Source organism: Lynx rufus, unplaced genomic scaffold (assembly GCF_022079265.1).
Source record: "Lynx rufus isolate CCGP_SWC_20201006 ecotype Redwood Valley unplaced genomic scaffold, mLynRuf1.p SCAF_1, whole genome shotgun sequence".
Taxonomy (NCBI): domain Eukaryota; kingdom Metazoa; phylum Chordata; class Mammalia; order Carnivora; family Felidae; genus Lynx; species Lynx rufus.
Genome location: NW_025814823.1, coordinates 132,622,478 through 132,641,636, shown reverse-complemented (window position 1 = coordinate 132,641,636; position 19,159 = coordinate 132,622,478). Strand labels below are relative to the sequence as shown.

At 33.9% G+C, this 19,159-nt stretch overlaps 1 protein-coding gene across 1 annotated transcript in view; it reads left to right on the top strand.

Moving 5' to 3' along the window:
* Positions 1–19,159, top strand: part of ADAMTS6 (ADAM metallopeptidase with thrombospondin type 1 motif 6) — a 303,804-nt gene that overhangs the window by 13,950 nt on the left and 270,695 nt on the right. The window contains exons 4-6 of the mRNA XM_047087098.1: positions 7,150–7,361; positions 7,869–7,952; positions 8,452–8,597. Coding sequence (XP_046943054.1) covers positions 7,150–7,361; positions 7,869–7,952; positions 8,452–8,597 — 442 coding nt within the window. The remainder of the gene's footprint in view (positions 1–7,149; positions 7,362–7,868; positions 7,953–8,451; positions 8,598–19,159) is intronic.

Genomic DNA, 19,159 nt, shown 5'->3' with positions numbered 1-19,159 from the left:
AGACTGTCTTTATTCCATTGGATATTCTTTCCTGCTTTGTCAAAGATTAGTTGGCCATACGTTTGTGGGTCCATTTCTGGGTTCTCTATTCTGTTCCATTGATCTGAGTCCCGGTTTTTGTGCCAGGAAGTGAATTCTAAGCTGGGGCCTGAGGGAGAAAGAAGGTAGCTGTGCACAAGTGGAAGAAATGTGGGTAAAGTGTTCCACATAGAGGAAATAGCATTTACAAAGTTTCTGAACCAACAGAGAGAATGTCACATTGCAGTCATTACCAGTTCCTATAACAGGATACATATTAGAATGTGGGCTGCAGGGATAGGAGTGAATTTCACACTGGGTGAGAAGTGGCAGTGAGAGATGACACTGAAGTGACAAGGAGGGCCCAGACACAAAGGGCTTGTAAACCATGTTAAGGAGTTTGTTTATCTTAAGTGTGCTGGAAACCCATTGAAAGGTGTTAAGCAATAGGAATCACATGGTCAGATTTGGGTGTTAGAAATATTATCCTGGCAGTCCTATAGAGACTGAATAAGAGAAGAGCAAGACTAGAGGTAAGGAGTTAGGAGGCTCTTTAGTCTAAAGATTAGAAAACTTACAAAATAGAGGATATTTTGGCTTGGCATGATAGAAAGAATATGGTTTACTCTAGCTTTGGACAAACTACCCAGCCTGTCTGAGTACTTCTTTCAGCACACATTAATCACTCACATGTAATTTTGCTATCATTATTATTGAGATGACTGTTTCTAGTATTTAAAGAACTTTTGTATTAAAAAAAAGATTAGGAGTGCCTGGCTGGCTCAGTCAGTGGAGCGTGCAACTCTTGATTTCAGGGTTGTGAGTTCAAGCCCCATGCTGGGTGTAGAATTACTTAAAATCTTAAAAAAAAAAAAAAAAAAAAAGAAGATTAGATTTGTTCTGTGTAGTTCTAGTAGCTAAAACCAGAGGTAGAGTATTTCAGAAGCAGGTTTTAGCTTAATACAAAGAAAAGTTCACCAACAAATGATTTTAGGAAAAAATGGTATAGGTTCAACAAGTAGATTTATAGAAAATAGAATGGGTTATCTTATGAATTAGTGGATGCGTCACTCTTTAGTTTATATCCTTATGCTTCTTGGGCTCCTTCTGCTTCAAATATAAGTGCTCTTTGGAGTTCTTTCTTCAGCTGACTGTTCTCTTTTTGCATATTCTCTTCATGAGTAATCTCTGGAAGGTCCTTCTTGATGAAGAATAATTGGTACTAGAAAAAGGCGACTTAAAGTGAATCCACTTAAGACATGAAATAAAATTTCATAGGAAACAGTGAAAGAATATTCATTGAGTAATGAAACTAAGTATTATGGAAATAGTTTAGTTTTTCTTAAATTTAGCAAAATTTAGGCTATAATTACAACTATATATACATTCTTGACAAACTAGGATTAAAATATTTAGTTGTTTATTGTGAAACAGTTTTCTCATCACTTTTGCTGTAACATGACATCCTTCACTTCATGATCTTAAAGATCACTTTTTGCAAAAATACTTAATGATTTCATAATATTCTGAAAAATATCTCTTGACCCTTAGATATTCAAGTTATCCTCTTTTGAAGTGCCTATCTTATTATTCACTGGCCTTACTGGGGCAGATCCTTCTTTTTCTAAGGTTTAAGCACGAGTCAAATAGTGCAGCAAATCCACTCTTAGTGCCATCATAAAATTCTGCCCTTTTTGGGGAAGATTTTCTTTTTCCACAGTCTCTCCCCCTAGATTACTGTGTTATTAGTGGAAAATAAAGCAGGCCAATGAGATATTCTTGAGTAACTAAAAAATCTTGAGTGGATTACTGTGACTATTTCCTAACTTTTAATCTATTCACCAGTCATTTCTGTTACCTTTAACACCAGTCCATTTAGTTCAGACCCCTGTTATCTCTTGCCTATACCACTATAATGACTTTCTAACTGGTCTTCCTGTCTTCAGGTTTGTTGTTCTGTCTTTAGTGTGTTTTCTCTTAAATCTAGTTTAATTATACACCTTCAAACACTTCACTGGCTTCCCATGAGTGGAAAACATTATAGTAGTTTCATAGGAATATCACTAGAAAAGGTATTTTGTGTTTAATGAGTTTGAGATAGGTCTGGTTAAGAACTACTGATCTTGGGGTGCCTGGGTGGCTCAGTCAGTTAAGTGGCCAACTTTGGCTCAGGTCATGATCTTACAGCTCATGAGTTTGAGTCCCGCATCGGGCTCTGTGCTGACAGCCTGGAGTCTGGAGCTTTCTTTGGATTCTTTGATTTTGTCTCTTCCCCTACCCTACTTGTGCTGTCTCTCTCTCTCTCTCTTTCAAAAATAAATAAACATTAAAAAAATATTTTAAAAAGAAAAAAAAGAACTACTGATCTTAATTCTGATACTATTTTGACAGCATAATTCAAATGACATGTGCATTTATGGGTATTAATTGCCAATTAACTGGTTATTGGGAACTCAATTTTATATCAAAATATAAGTTGGAAAAACCATTTTGAAAGTGGGTATATTTGTCTCATATTCAGATATAAAGTTTCCCATTCTAATTAGATTATGCTATTAATTTTTTAAAAATTATGAAAAATACCTGTTTTTTGTAGAAAATTTAGTAAGTATGTGATAAAAAGAAAAACAAGGAAGTGAAAGTTGCTCCTTTACCATTACCCAGGTATAACTGAATGCTCCTATTATCCATTGTTACAGATATTATTATGTCTCTGTACCTGCATGATTTACTTATGTAGTTATTAGATAAATATTCATTTAGCATGTATGTGTCAGGCTAGATATTGGATATGCAGCAATAAATAAAACAGGAAAAGTTTCTGCTCCCATGAAGCTTGTATTCTAGTAAAGAGAGACAGTTAACTAAAAAATCAACCAAGGAAACAAATACATAGCCAAGTACCAAGAAGTAATAGTGCTTTTAGTGAAAAATAAAGCAGGTCAGTGCATTAATTGTGAATGACTGTATGCATTTAAACATATTTTGAGATTGATGAAAAATATAAGATCTTATATCAGGTGGCAAAGAGATCCATGTGTTTGGTTTTGGGGAAAAGTTATTTATTGTATATGTTTATGGAGGAATATTTTCTTTAATATTCTATATTCTATGCAAAATTAAATTGAGCAAAGCATATGTAATGAGTATCATTTGAATATCTACAAATCTTTGTTATGAAATAAAATTAAGTCAATTGCATATCCTATACTAGACTAAAAAAGATATTAGTACAGATGATTAAACTTAACATTAAACAATTGACAATTACAGAATGTAGATACTGGTTTGTAATGATCTAATCATGCTGGATTGATTTAATTTTTAAAATGAAACCAGAGGAGTGCTGAGGCCTAGGGGCACTTGTACCCCAATGTTTACAGCAGCACTTTCAATAATAGCCAAATTATGGAAAGAGCCTAAATGTCCATCAACTGACAAATGGATAAAGAAGATGTGCTGGCCTTGTAGAGTCGGCTTGGGATTCTCTCTCTCTCCCTCTCTCTCTGTGGCCCTGTCCCATTTGCACATGCTCTCTATCAAAATAAATAAATAAACTTAAAAAAAAATAAGAATGTCCATTAAAGACTTATATATACATTTATTGATGGAGTGATAAGCAAACTAACAATGTAAGTCTGAAATTTATGAAAATGATGATAATAGTAGCTACCTTATGCTGAATGCTATTTAATGAGAAACAGCGTTGCTGTGTTTATTTTGCCCAATAATGTCTAATTCTTTTCATAGTACTTGAAATAAATATAAGGAGAAATTGGATGGATCAGAGAAGTGAAAATGACAAAATAATGGAAATTAAATCCTATATTTAGACATTTAGGCTGTCCATCCAGAGAAAGGGAAACCAAGGCATGATTTGAATACATGAGTGGTTTTAGGATCATGGAAGACTGAGCAAAAGAAATTGGAATTATGTTAATGCAGAAAGGATTTTGACCATTTCAGCACAATATTACTATAAACTCAGTGGCTTAAGCAATATGTTTTTATTATCTCACAGTTTCTGTGGACCACAAATTGTACATGAATGAATTATCAACTTAGCCTTAGCCAGGACCGGGTTGTCATCTGGTCTTGACTGGGGAGGAATTCCCACGTTTATTGGCAGCATTCAGTTCCTTGCTACTATAAGACTGAAAACTTTCGTTTGGGGCTGGTTGTCTGCTAGAGGCTGTCTGTAGTTCCTCGCCATGTATAGTTCTCTAACTTGATTGCTTGCTTCCTCTAAGCCAGCAAGGGAAGGACTCTAGGAAGAAAAATGCTACAGTATTATGTAACATAATTATGTACTCATTGATATATAATCATGTACATCGCATTATCTTTGCTGTATTATACTGTTTAGAAGCAAGTCACAGGTCCCATCCACACTAAAGGGGAAGAGATCACACAAAGTGTAAACAATAAGAAGTCTTGGTGGCCACCTTGAGTCTTTCTAGAATAGGGGAATACTTATTGGTTATCTGGAAGTTATACTTTTTTTCATGTTTGTTTATTAATTTGGGGGGAGAGAGAGAAAGCGAGCATGTGTGTGATTGGGGGAAGGTCAGAGAGAGAGGGAGAGAGAGAGAATTCTAAGAGGCTCTGTGCCATCAGCATGGAGCCCAATGCAGGGCTCGAACTCACTGTGAGTGAGATCATGACCTGAGCCAAAATCAGGAGTCAGAAACTTAACCGACTGAGCCACCCAGGTGCCCCTGGAAGTTATACTTTTAATGTTTATTTCTTTTGGAGAGAGAGAGATACAGAATGCACGCTGGGGAAGGTCAGAGAGAGAGGGAGACACAAAATCTGAAGCGGGCTCCAGGCTCTGAGCTGTTAGCACAGAGCCCGATGCAGGGCTCGAACTCATGAACCTTGAGATCACGACCTGAGGCGAAGTCAGACGCTTAACCAACTGAGCCACCCAGGTGCCCCCTGGAAGTTATACTTTTGAAATAAGAAATACTATGTCTCTCCCTCTCTGGACCTTTAGGAATAAAAATACTTAATTTATATGAGTTTCAAAAATATTTTACTGATACTTTTCACAGTCATTTCCATCTCTTATTGCTTAGAACTTATATCAAAGTAATTTATAAAAGGCAAAGGCTAAAGAAATTAGAAAAATAATAGAGAATACTGCCAATTTCTGTCAAACATATTATATAAATTAATCTGATTTTCCTCACTAAGTTTTTCAATAAGTAGAGGTTAGAAAGACTTCTTATTCAACATACAGATATGAAAGTGAAGTATGCAGAGGACCTGTACCTTTTCAAGTTTATTAAATAAAGATGAATATAAATCGGTCAAGTGTTTACAGATGCCATCGTACTAAAAGGTTGCCTGTGTACTGAAGGACCAAATGTCTAGAAAACAAAGGATTAAACTGTAATCCACAGTAAAATGTAGTTTAAAGCAAGTTATGCTGGAACCATAATCTTTCAACACTCATTCTAACACCGTTTACCTCTAGGTTTTAGAAGAGGAAAACTTTGGGTTCTCTGTCAGTATAAATACTTGTACACCACAAAATTAAATAAAAAAAAAATTCAGTCTTTTCGAATTGAGATTTCTAGGTATGCCTGTATGGCTCAGTTAATTTAAGCAACCGACTCTTTATTTCGGCTCAGATCATGATCTCGTGGTTCATGAGGTCAAGCCCTGAGTGGGGCTCTGCACTGACAATATGGAGCCTGCTTATGATTCTTTCTTTCTCTCTCACTGCCCCTCCCTCAATTATGCTCCCTTCCCGTCTCTCAAAATAAATATATAAACCTTAAAAAAGTATTGAGATTTATAGGGCAGAATTCCTCTAATTAAGAGAGTTTAAATGTCAAAAAAATATATATTTAAAAAAAAAGGGGGGGCGCCTGGCTGGCTCAGTCAGTTAAGTGTCTGACTTCGGCTCAGGTCATGATCTCACGGTTGGTGAGTTCAAGCCCTGCATTGGGCTCTGTGCTGACAGCTCAGAGCCTGGAGCCTGCTTTGGATTCTTTGTTTCCCTCTCTGTCTGCTCCTGTCCTGCTCACACTCTGTCTCTGTCTCTCAAAAGGTGAATAAATGTTTTAAAAAATATATATTTAAAAAAGAAAGTTTAATAAAAGCATCCTACTTTAAAATAAATACTGTGAAGGAATAGGATTTTGTTGGGAGTCTGACTGGCTCTGTTGGTAGAACATGTGACTCTTGGTCTTGGGGTGGTGAGTTCAAGCCCCACATTGTGTGTAGAGATTACTTAAAGGCATAGGGGCACCTGGGTGGCTCAGTCGTTTGAGCAGCCGACTTCCGCTCAGGTCATGATCTTGCAGTCTGGTCCATGAGTTCGAGCCCACGTTGGGCTCTGTGCTGACAGCTCAGAGCCTGGAGCCTGCTTTGGATTCTGTGTATCCCCCTCTCTCTGCCCCTCCACTACTTGTGCTCTGTCTCGCTCTGTCTGTCAAAAATAAATAAATGTTAAAAAATTTTTTTTAAAGGGAATAGATTTTTGCAGTGTTAATGTTCTTCATCAGAACTATTTTAGAGGGGCTGCTGGGTGGCTCAGTCAGTTGAGCATATGACTTTGGCCTAGGTCCTGATATCACTGTTCCTGAGTTCAAGCCCCATGTTGAGCTCTGTGCTGACAGCTCAGAGCCTGGAGCCTGTTTCAGATTCTGTGTCTCCCTGTCTCTCTGCCCCTCCCTCACTTGTGCCGTCTCTTTCTCTCAAAAAGAAAAAAAAAAAGAAAAAGTATTTGAAAGTGTTTAGAAAGTTAATGCTCTAGTTGTTTTTAGAAAAAAAAAACTGTATAAAGTACATATTCTATATTTAAAAGTATTATGACATAATCACTGAAATAATATGAAATGATTATTTAAAAAAATTTTATTATGTAATTCATTGGGCTTATTTTGTTTTGTTTTTATGAGCAGCTATATGTTATTAATGTTTATTTTTTTCAGACAAAATGATTGTTTTGATACTTGTAAAAAGTTTAGTTTTCTCACTGCCGCATTTCCTCATCCCTTCTCCTCACTATGAAAAGTCTTACTGCTTTAGATAGTTTATGAGAAGCATGTCTATATGAAAGATCTAAAAATAAGTAAGTTTAATTAGTGAATCTATCTGAATTAATTATTTTTATTGTAGACCTCATAAGAAGTGGCAAACCCTGGTGGCTGAATGACACATCTACTTTTCCTTCTTCACTACCAATTAATGGCACGCATATCCGCCACAGACAGAAGAGATCAGTAAGCATTGAGCGGTTTGTGGAGACATTGGTAGTGGCAGACAAAATGATGGTGGGCTACCATGGCCGCAAAGACATTGAACATTACATTTTGAGTGTGATGAATATTGTAAGTTTGATGCCTCTATATAATATTTTAACTTAATAATGTGTGGTTTTGACTAAGGTCATGGATTTTTAATGTGAATTGATGATTTTAAAAATTTACTTGTCTGAAATGAGAAAAAAATGATATATTAATGTTTCAATTCCATAGGAAATAAATGTAAAGGTGACTTTATTGTTCATTTTCAGATAATATGACAGTTTGAATGGGTCGTACTAAATCTTGTTTAAGAGGTTTTATTTGACTTGGAACATCAGCTCACCCTCTTAATTACTATTTGTAGTTCAGTTTTAGGAGAAAATGTTTCTTGAGGTAGATTTGTATAACAAATCTTTTATGGAGGCATCTTGGGGATAGAGTTCTAAGTGATATGAGATCAAATAATACCTTTTTATATACACAGTGGTTAAATTTATGAACAATTATTTTACCATTCTTTAAAAAAATATTAAACAATCACCCTATGATTTTTGTCTGACTTTGTGTCTTTTCTTATTTTCTGGAGGTCAGGTTGCCAAACTTTACCGTGATTCCAGCCTAGGAAACGTTGTGAATATTATAGTGGCCCGGTTAATTGTTCTTACAGAAGATCAGGTAAGAATGAGTTAGTTTAGAAATCTAAAACTCTTAACAGACAAGCTATAGAATTATGTATTACAAAATAAAATATCTTATTATTGGAAGTTCTAGGAAGTTCTAGTTGAATATGATTTTCACTCCTAAGCATTTAATATTTTAAGCAAATTTTAAATAGTTTATAAGAATATACCTCTTATGTCATGTTAGAACTATATATATGTATATTAGCTATGTGTTTCAGTAGAAAGATGAGTATTGGCATGGCAGATCTTATAATAGTGGTTTTGGTTGCTGATGATCACATATATTCACATTATCATTAAAGCTGACACTAGAAAGAATGTTCAATAGTACACTAAACTCTAGGTCAGATATTACAGAAATAAAAATTGGCAAGAGATTATTCCTAGAAACCACTGCTTCTAATTATAGTCCCACTTTAGTCTTCAGAAGTTTTAGCAACTGACCTTAGTAATTTGTTTGGAACATTTCTGGTATGCATGTTGTATTGCAGCCAAACTTGGAGATAAACCACCATGCAGACAAGTCCCTCGATAGCTTCTGTAAATGGCAGAAATCCATTCTCTCCCACCAAAGTGATGGAAACACCATTCCAGAAAATGGGATTGCCCACCACGATAACGCTGTTCTTATTACTAGGTATGGCTTGTTGCAAATATTTTACCTCTGATTGTTGTGTTTAATATTTTAACTATATTTGGTTCTATCTAAAGCCTCATTCAGGTAATAAGTATGTTGAAAGCAAAATGTTAATTTATTATTCACCAGTGAGACAATTTATTACCCTATTATTGTGTTTGCATCAAATGAATCAGATAAGAAAAAAGAACAGATTTAGAGTTGACTTAGAAATTTAATAAACATCTTTCCTTCTACTGATATATATTCATAAAGCTTAACTGGAAGCTCATATATGTTTTATTAATTGAAATGCATAGTAAAACAAAGGTTAAACAGTATGAGAAGATTAAATTTTAAAAACAAAAATGAGTCATCACTCTTTTTAGAAAATATATTATAAAATATAATGTTATAAAATATATTAATTATTCTTACTTCTAAATTATTAAAAGTGAGGACATCAATAGTTGTATAATTTACTTAGATGAATTTTTTATATTAAATATAATTTATTGTCAGATTGGTTTCCATACAACACCTAGTGCTCATCCCAACAGTTGCCCTCCTCAATGCCCTGGATGAATATTTATTTAATTAAAAATATTTTAATTATGGTATAAAGAAGCAGATATATTACATTATATGTCGAATAGCTTGTTTCTCAGCAAAATTGTTATTTGATGATAACCCAATGAATTTTTATATTTCTTTCCAAGTTTAGAAAACTGTGTTCAGATCTTTTTATTCCTTACTCTCCAATAAGAACTCTGTGAAGTAGATATCATGATTATTTTTCCCATGTGAATAATGAGGAAACTAGTTCAAAATACTTAAATAGCTCAAGATCACTCATTTAGCAATATAAAGTTCAGGGCTCAACCCCTGGTGATCCTATCTTCTTTGATTATACGGTGATTATACTATACTTTGATTATAGCTTTCTTAGTTTGTTTATACCCTAATTACGACTGGTGAGAAGCATGCTTAAATCATTTTAAGATGAGCATGTCTTTTGACCTGCTATCAATTAAAAAAAAAAAAAGCAATAAACAAAATGGAAGCATTATTCTATCTCGGTGAAATGGAATTGCCTTTGTTATCTTGATCATTTCTTTTAATTCACAAGATAGTATTTAACATGTATTTCATCTGTACTGTGCCCATTGACTCTACATTAAATTCTATGGAGGGAGTATAAAGTTATATGGCATCAGAATCTTGAGATCTCAGAAGATAATGTGAATTTAGCTTTTTAAAAAATATACCTGTTAACTAAGTTGTAGATTTAAAGTTTCAGAGTTTATTTTTTTAACAATTACAATGACTTTAATTGACTTCATCTACCTGGCATCATAAGCCAGAAAATTTTGTTTATGACATGCTTGCTGAATAAAAACAACATTGTATGGGTTCTATATTCATATGTGTTGACATGTCAGTCTGATAAATTCTGCAATTCCTTGGAGTCTTGTGGTCTGGAATGATTCCCAAATATATTTGAGGAGTTAAAAATATACTAAGCATTGTGCAAATATAGAAACCTTTGTGTAAAAATATATATGGATATGATTAGTGTCAATGAAATTACTACAGGAAAATGTCTGTTATATATGGTTAACAAAATGATTACAGATATTTACATTGGCTTCTGTGTTTATATTTATAAAGCCTACCTCTCCCTAAAAGGCAATGCCTAGTGGGCTCCTGGTGCTTTACATTTTTGTTATTGTATGAGCATTCAATTTTTAACTTTTGCATCAGATGACAGTAGCTATACAAGGAGTGCACATTTATAAGTATTTGAGTAGTGAAATATGTCTGGGCAGTTAGCCATCCTTTCTTTGCACTGGCTACTGCATTCAGCTGTCTGACTTGTTCCTTTGAATTGACCCACATATTTTTCTGATCCTCTGCAGAGCTCTTCTTTGTTTCTATAAGCCACTTTGAGTGCCTTTTTGATGCCTGAGGTTTGAACATGAACTTTTGTTTTAAACTTGTCTCCTAATGGTCACACTAGCCCTAGAAGTGATCTCAGAATTTAATAGAACAGTACTTTGAAGAGTTCATATCTCATATCATTTTAGATTGGTTATGTAGTGGAGCTTAGAAAAGTGTCTCTTTGAAGCAGCATAAAATGCCTTTTGAAACTGTTATAAAGTCCCAAAGTAACTTTTAGCTTATTTAAAAGTCTACTTACATAAAAGTCTAATTGTCTTTGAATTATTAGGGCCATGCAGTGACATCTAAGTGTGATGAATATAATCTCTAATATTTAGAGTTTTTTGTTGGATGTTTTACCATCCTTGATTCTTCCTTATATATTTTTGGTTTGTGAAATTCAATATATCTTTAAATCATACTGTTACTCTTAGTGAAAATTATTATAAGAATTTTTATAGATGGTTTATATTAACATTTTTCATTGTTTCATGTAACTCACTTATTAACATGTTCAGGGTTGTGACTTCACTATTTATAGGTAAGATCTTGATTTATGTTTGCTTGAAATGTCAGCTCACTAGGGAGATGTATAATGTGTTTACTGAGAATTCCAGAGAAAAATTGATAGATAGGTTTATCTCCACTAGGACAAATTTTATCTTAGGGATTTAAATGTTTTAAGCAGAAAACCATTTGGAACTATAGTTACTTAGGTAATAATAGTTACTTTTGAAAAAAATATAAAAACCCAAAAATACTATCTCCTGTTTGCAAATAATATTTTCTTTTTTTATTTGACATAAATTTAAAGCAAACTGTATTCTACAAAGCTATAAGACCACCATGACTAGACAGAAATCAATAAGTAAAATAAAAAATTTAAAATTCTGTTGTTTTATCTGGTATCAAAAATACTGTATTAACACCAAAGAGTATATTAAAAACTATTTATATATGCACATACATTTTAATTTTATATGTACTTGTTTATTTTTATACATGTTCATATCTGTATAATGAACATTTGTTATATACTAGCTAGCTTTTTCTAATCTTTTTTTAATATTTGAAGTATAATTGACAGACAACATTGTACATATTTAAGGTGTACAATATGACTTTGTGGACCTGGATGTTCATATATCTCCCCAGATATGGAAGGTTCTCAGCCATTATTTCCTTAAATAAGTTTTTGCCCCTTTCTCTGTCTTTTCTTCTTGTACTCCCATATTGCTAATATTATTTCACATCATGATGTCCCATCATTTAGGGAGGCTTTCTTCACTGCTTTTTGGCTTTTCTTTTAGCGGGTAATATTAAATGACTTGTTTGCAAGTTCACAGTTTCTTTCTTCTGCTTGATCACATCTTCTATTGTTGCTCTCTGTTGCATTTTTAAATTTCATTCATTTCATTCTTCAGCTTCAGAATTTGGTTCTTTTCTATATTTTGACCTTTCTTTTGAACCTATTATTTTATTCATATATTCTTTTCTGATATCATTGATATATAGTCTTTTTTAGGTTGCTGAACTTTTTAAGAATAATTATTTTGAATTGTCAATTTGTAGATTTCCATTCCTTTGTAGTCACTTACTGGAAAATAATTGTATTCATTTGGTGGTGTCATATTTCCTTGATTTTCCATGTCTCTGTAGCTTTGTGTTGATGTCTGTGCATTTGATGGAAGAGTCACTCCTTCCAAATTTTGTGGAATGGTTTTAGTAGAGAAAGATATTTATCTGTGGGTGGGCATAAGGGTGCTGGCTGAGTTGAGTATGGCGTTTCTAGCTCTGGAGAAATTCCAGCAATGTAGTCTCTATACAGCTTTGTCAGCTGAGGTTAGCCTTGGTGAAGATTGCAGAGGTACTCAGTGGGCAAGGCTGCATTTGTCTGCAGCAGCAGTAAAGGCTACTATGGACCACCTGATCTCTTTTTTTTTCATGAGGTATGTATATCACAATGGAGGATTTCTCTTGGAGCTGGGTCCAGCTTGCAAGTACCCATATCAGTGTTGGTAGCACTGGTGTCTAATATGTGGGGGGATTTGGTAACTTTTTAAAAATAATTGAATACAAAACGTATATAACTTGGTCAAGAAATGATTAGTATTTTTTACTTGAAACTCTACAAATAGAATTTAAGAAGATAAAATAGGACTGTATGTATACACTTAAAAAGTTATGCATGTTACAAAACCTTCACATTATTCTTATTAAACTTTGTATTGAGATACTGTAAATTAATGGCTACTAAGGAATACATATCTACAATTTGACAGATTATTTAAAAAATATTTATATTTTTAAATGAAGCTAGGAAATTTCCACCAAATTTAAAGTCAAGACAATTTCTAAATTTATTTTGTGGGAAAAGCATTTAAGAAATCTATTTATACTCTGAAAATCAGTAGGAATGTAGTGACATAAAGTGTCGTATTTGCATCAATGTTGAGCAATTAACACAAACAGACAAATGGATAAATTTCCTGAATTTTTTCTATCAAATATTAGAATCATGTTTTCCATCTTTAAGATATTAGTATATAACAATATATGTTTCAGATAGGAATTATAACCTAAATTATTTTTGGTAATGGATTTACTGCGATATAATTAATAGACCATAAGTTTGCCCACTTAAATATACAACTCAGTGGCTTTTAGTATATGTGGAGGATTGTACAACCATCACCATAATTAATTTTAGTATATTTCCTTCATTCCTGTAAGAAGTTATTCCCCATTCCCTTATCCTCCCCATCCTAGCCCCAGGCTGAGGCAACCACTAATCTAATTTTAGTCTCTATAGCTTTGCCTATTCAGGACTTTTTGTATGAATGGAATTATACAATATGTAGTCTTTTGTGACTGGCTTTTACTTTGCATAGTGTTTTCAACGTTCATCTCTGTTGTGGCCCATTCCAGTACTTTATTCTTTGACTAAATTCTTGAAAATTTAAGATCAAGATGCAGATCTTTTAAGAATGCCTCTATTAATAGGCTATTCTTTAAAATTATACTTCCTTTTCAGTTTTTCATTATTGAAATGCATAGGACACATAAATACATCTCATAATACAAATGCAAAAGTGCACACCAAGTCACATAATTCAGTCTTTAATTAAATGAATATATTTATCCTCTTAAGGGATCACGACTATTTGTTTAGTTGCTGCTGGATATTAAAGGGATTAGAATTTCCAAAGTCAACTAATGTTTTCAGATAAGAGATTGAAAATAGCTCTAAAAAATAGTTTCTTGCTAAAACTTGGTCTACAGTGTGTGGATTTAAACAAGTTTTCTCAATTTCTATAGAATGTATCTATCAGAATTACATATTGGCTTTAAGATTATATATTAAAACAGGAAAAGGAAATTAAATTTGGTGTATTAACACTTATTTGCTATTCATCTATGGATTTTTTTTAAGCCTTAAGGAAATGCCTGATGAATTTTTCATGGACTATCACTAAGTTTTTAAGAATTTGTGAGTTTAGGGCCACTTGGGTGGCTCAGTTGGTTGAGCCTCTGACTCTTGATGTCGACTCAGGTCATGATCTCATGGTTCATGGGTTCAAGCCCCATGTTGGGTCCTGCACTGACAGCACAGAGCCTGCTTAGGATTATTTCTCTCTCTCTCTCTCTCTCTCTCTCTCTCTCAAAATAAAATAAATAAACATTAAAAGAAAAGAATTTGTGAGTTTATAGGCAGCAAAGGAATCTTGAATTCAATTTGTGGATGAATTGGTTTTGTTATTTGGACATTTTGAAACATATATTATTCTCTAACAACTTTGGTTCTTTCATTTTTAGTTATCCATACTGCCTATACCCTTCTTCTTTTTTCAGTTTCTGTTCATTTCATTCATGGTTTGTTGATTCCTTACTCAAGTGTATTTATCTAGATTCAGTTTCCATTCCAATCAAGAATTATGATAGACTTGTGCAACTTTAAATTCCTGTGCAATCTGGGACACTTTTTTTCAACGTTTATTTATTTTTGGGACAGAGAGAGACAGAGCATGAACGGGGGAGGGGCAGAGAGAGAGGGAGACACAGAATCGGAAACAGGCTCCAGGCTCTGAGCCATCAGCCCAGAGCCCGACGCGGGGCTCGAACTCACGGAGCGCGAGATCGTGACCTGGCTGAAGTCGGACGCTTAACCGACTGCACCACCCAGGCGCCCCAATCTGGGACACTTTTAAGAGTGAAAGAGAGTACCATTAGCAGGTATGCCTAGACAGTAGGCACAAACTAGGATCAGGTAAATCAAGATTATGGTCATCCCAGGCATTATCTATGTTTGCTTCTTAATAAAAAATGGATAAGAGAAGATACTTTTCTCTCGCTGCCTAAAATTGACTAAATACATGCAATTTAATGAACTATCTTTGTACAAACCTTGACTAAAACTGAGGTTGATTTGCAATAGGAATCATTAGTTAAGTTAAAGAAGGGGTATATTATAATAAACACTTAACTCTAAAGAATAGTAAGTTGGGGCACCTCGGTGGCTCAGTCAGTTAAGCGTCCAATTTCGGCTCAGGTCATGATCTCACAGTTTGTAGGTTTGAGCCCTGCATTGGGCTCTGTGCTGACACCTCAGAGCCTGGATGGAGGCTGCTTTGGTTTCTGTGTCTCCCTCTCTGCTCCTCCCCTGCTCATGTTCTGTCTCTCAAAAACAAATAAACATTAAAAAAAAATCTTAAAAAAAATAAAGAATAGTAAGTTTACTATTTATATTGGTTTTATGGATGTATTTATGCAGTTGTTTATTATGTACCAAATTCTTTTTTTTTTAACATTTGTTTATTTATTTTGAAAGAGAGAGAGACAGAGAGAGAGTACAAACAGAGGACAGGCAGAGAGAGGGAGAATCCCAAGCAGACTCTGCACTGTCAGCGCAGAGCCTGACACAGGGGTCGAACTCACCAACTGTGAGATCATGATCAAGAGCCAAGATCTAGAGTCACATGCTTAACTGACTGAACCACCCAAATGCCCTGAATTATGTACCAAATTCTTAAGTGCCTTGTAGAAGCTTTATCTTTTAAATATCACAATAGCTGAATGAGAGAAGTTCTATTATCTCTATTTTATAGATGAGGAAACTGGGGCACAGAGAAGTGAAATGACTGGCAAGATTATACATTAATTAAAAGACTTCTACCAGGTAATCCAGCTGTAGAATCCTTTTGGAGGAATTGTAAGGGTATTCAGCAAAAATAATAATGTAGAGATACTTCAATAATGTTGGTGCCTTTGATAGGCAGACTTCTTTGATGGCTGCTGTTCATGATTTTGTATAATCTGCTTCTATTTAGTTTGTGCTAGACATAGTGAATTGATGTCTTTATAATGCATATTATTCCTTCCTACAAAAAGGGTATATCTTTTCATTTATTTAGGTCTTTTTAAATTTCTCTCAGCAATGTTTTGTGATTTTCACACCTTTCTTCACTTTTGTTGTTATTGTAAATGGTATTTTAAAAATTTCATTTTATAATCATTCATAACTCATACATAAAAATACAATTGATTGTATCCTACAATTTTGCTAAGTTCATTTATTAGGTTTAGTAGCTTTTAAAAATATTACAATAGATTTTCTGCAAAGATAATCATGTTTTTGAGATTAAAGTTAGTTTTATGTTTCCTTTTAATCATGAATAAATTTTATTTCTTTTTCTTGCCTTATTTCACTGGCTAGAACTCCTAGTACAATGTGGAATAAAGGTGGTGATAGCAGACTTCCTTATCTTGTTCCTGATCTTAGTGAGGAAGAATTCCAACTTTCACCATTAAGTGTGATACTAGCTCTACATTTTTAAAGATGCCCTTTATCAGGCTGACAAAGTTCATTCTAATCCTAGTCTGTTGAGAGTTTTTATCAGGATTGGATGTTGGATTTGTCAAATGCTTTTTCTGCATTTATTGAAATAATCATATTGTGTTTCCTTTTTTAGTGTATTAATACAGTGAATTGCATTGATTGGTTTAGAATGTTACACCAATCTTGCATTCCTGGGATGAACTCAGTTTGGCCATGATGTATTATCCTTCTAATATATCATTAGATATGATTTGCCAAAATTTTGTTTATTTCTTTGCATCTGTTTCTTATGAGGGAAATTTTTCTGGAATTTTCTTATAATGTCTCTGTCTGGCTTGGGATTAGAGTAATGCTGACCTCCAGAATGAATTAGAAAATATTTCTTACTTTTCAATATTATGGGAAAGTTCATATAAATTTAGTATTATTTCTTCTGCAAAAATGTTTTTTATAATAAACAAAGTAAAGACATCTGGACCTGGAGTTTTCTTTGTTGGATAATTTTTTTAAAGTTTATTTATAAATTTTGAGGGGGGGTGGGGGAAAGAGAGAGAGAGAAATCCCAAGCAGGTTCTGTGCTGACAGTGCAGAGGCTCGAACTCATGAACCATGAGATCATGACATGAGCTAAAATGAAGAGTTGGATTCTTAACCACCTGAGTCACTGAGCCCTCCCCCCCCCAACTTTGGGTAATTTTTAATTACCAATTTAAATAGTTCAAGAGATAAAGGGGTGTTAAGTTATTTTATTCAGTGTGCTTTGATAGTTTGAGTCTTTCAAGTAATGCATTTCAGGGGTGCCTGGGTGGCTCAGTTGGGTAAGTGTCCAATCTTGACATTAGCTCAGGTCACATTCTCATGATCATGAGATTGAGCCCTGCATCAGGCTCCATAGGGCATGGAGCCTGCTTAAGGTTCTCTCTCCCTCTCCCTCTGCTCCTCCCTGGCTCATGTTCTCTCTCTCTGTCTCCCTCTTGCTCTCAAAAAAAAAAAAAAAAAAAAAAAGTTGGAGAATGTATTGACATAGTTGTATACAATATCATTTTGTTATCCTTTTAATATCTGCATTATCTCTCTTCTTGATATCAGTAATTTTTGTTCTCTTTTTCCTAGTCACTCTGGCTAGAGGTTTAATGACCTTCTCAAGTTTGGTTTTAGTGGTTTTCTCTGTTGTTTTTGTTTTCTATTTCCTTTATTTCTGCCATGATTTTTACAGTCTTCATTCCTATACCTTGAGTTTATTGTTGCTCTTCTTTTTTAGTTGCTTAAGGTGGAATCTGTGGTCATTGATTAGTGACCTTTCTGCTTTTTCTGATATATTCGGTGTTAAAAAATTTCCTTTTAAATACAGTTTTATCACATCCCACAAATTTGTTTATGTATTATTTCTGGTTCTGTTCACCTCATAATACTTTTTAATTCCCCTGTATTTCTTGTTTTTACCCATGCACTCTTTAGAATTGTGTAATTTATTTCCAAATATTTGCCCTCCCAAAGATCATTCTTTTATTTCTAATTTAATCCTATTGCAGTCAGAAAATATACTTTGTATTACTCAAATGATTTTCAGTTTATTGAGAATTGTTTAATGGCCCACAATATGGTCTTTCTTGACATTTGTTTCAAGTGTACTTCAGGTGAAAAGAATGTGTATTCACTGTTGTTGAGTGGAGTATCCTAAAATTTTTAATGAGATTGATTTGGGTATTCATGGTTTTCAACTCTTTACATTGTTACTGATTTAAACAGTTTGATTATGATGTGCTTTGAAATAGTTTTCTTCATGTTTAGGGTTGCTGAGCTACTTATATCTGATTTTATCAGTTTTGAAATTTTTAGTCATTATTTGCCCAAGTATATTTTTTGGTTTTGTTCCCTTTCCTTCTTGGTGACTCCAACTGCACTTACATTTGGCTGATTGAAATTACTCCACAGCTCACTGATTTTATGTTTATTATTTTAAATTCTCTCTTCTCTGTGTTTTTCATTTGGGATAGTTTATATTGCTATGTCTTCAAGTTCATTAGTTTTTTCCTCCCTCAATGTCCAATCTGTCATTGGTCTTATCTAATTTATATTTTCATCTCACTCAGTATAAGTTTTTTTCATTTCTAGTAGTTTAATTTTTTTAATTTTCCACATCTCTTTGGAGATATATAAACTTGGGAACATAGAAAGCTTTGAAAAGTATTAAAGCTATTTTAAAGATATTGTCTGCTGATTTTAGTAACTATGTCAGTTCTGGATCACTTTCAATTAACTAATATATATCTCTTTATTATGTGTTGTGTTTTCCTGCTTCTTTGCATACCTGGTAATCTTTGATTGGATATCACCTTGTAGTGTTTTACCATTTTGGGTATTGGATATTTTTGTTTTCCTATAAATATTCTGATTTCTGGAATGCACTTAGGTTCCTTGGAACTTGATTTTTTGTGTGTGTCTTGCTTTTAAGATTTGTTCAGTATAGGACCAATTAATCACCAGTACTAAGTCCCTTTTGAACACTGCCTATACAAATTCCTATGAATACTGGGGTTTTCTAGTTGGGATGGGTGGGAATAGTCCCTTTAATCCCATGCTATATGAGTGACGGGCTATGTCCTCTCAAATCCTGTTGGATAATTCTTTCCCTGGACTTGGGTTCTTTCCTCACACCTATGTGTTGATTAGAATTGTCAAGAATTTCCCGAGTGTCTGGGTGGCTTAGTTGGTTAAATGTCCAACTCTTGATTTTGGCTCGGGTCACAATCTCACGTTTTGTGTGATTGAGCCCCATGTCGGGCTCTGTGATGACAACATTGGG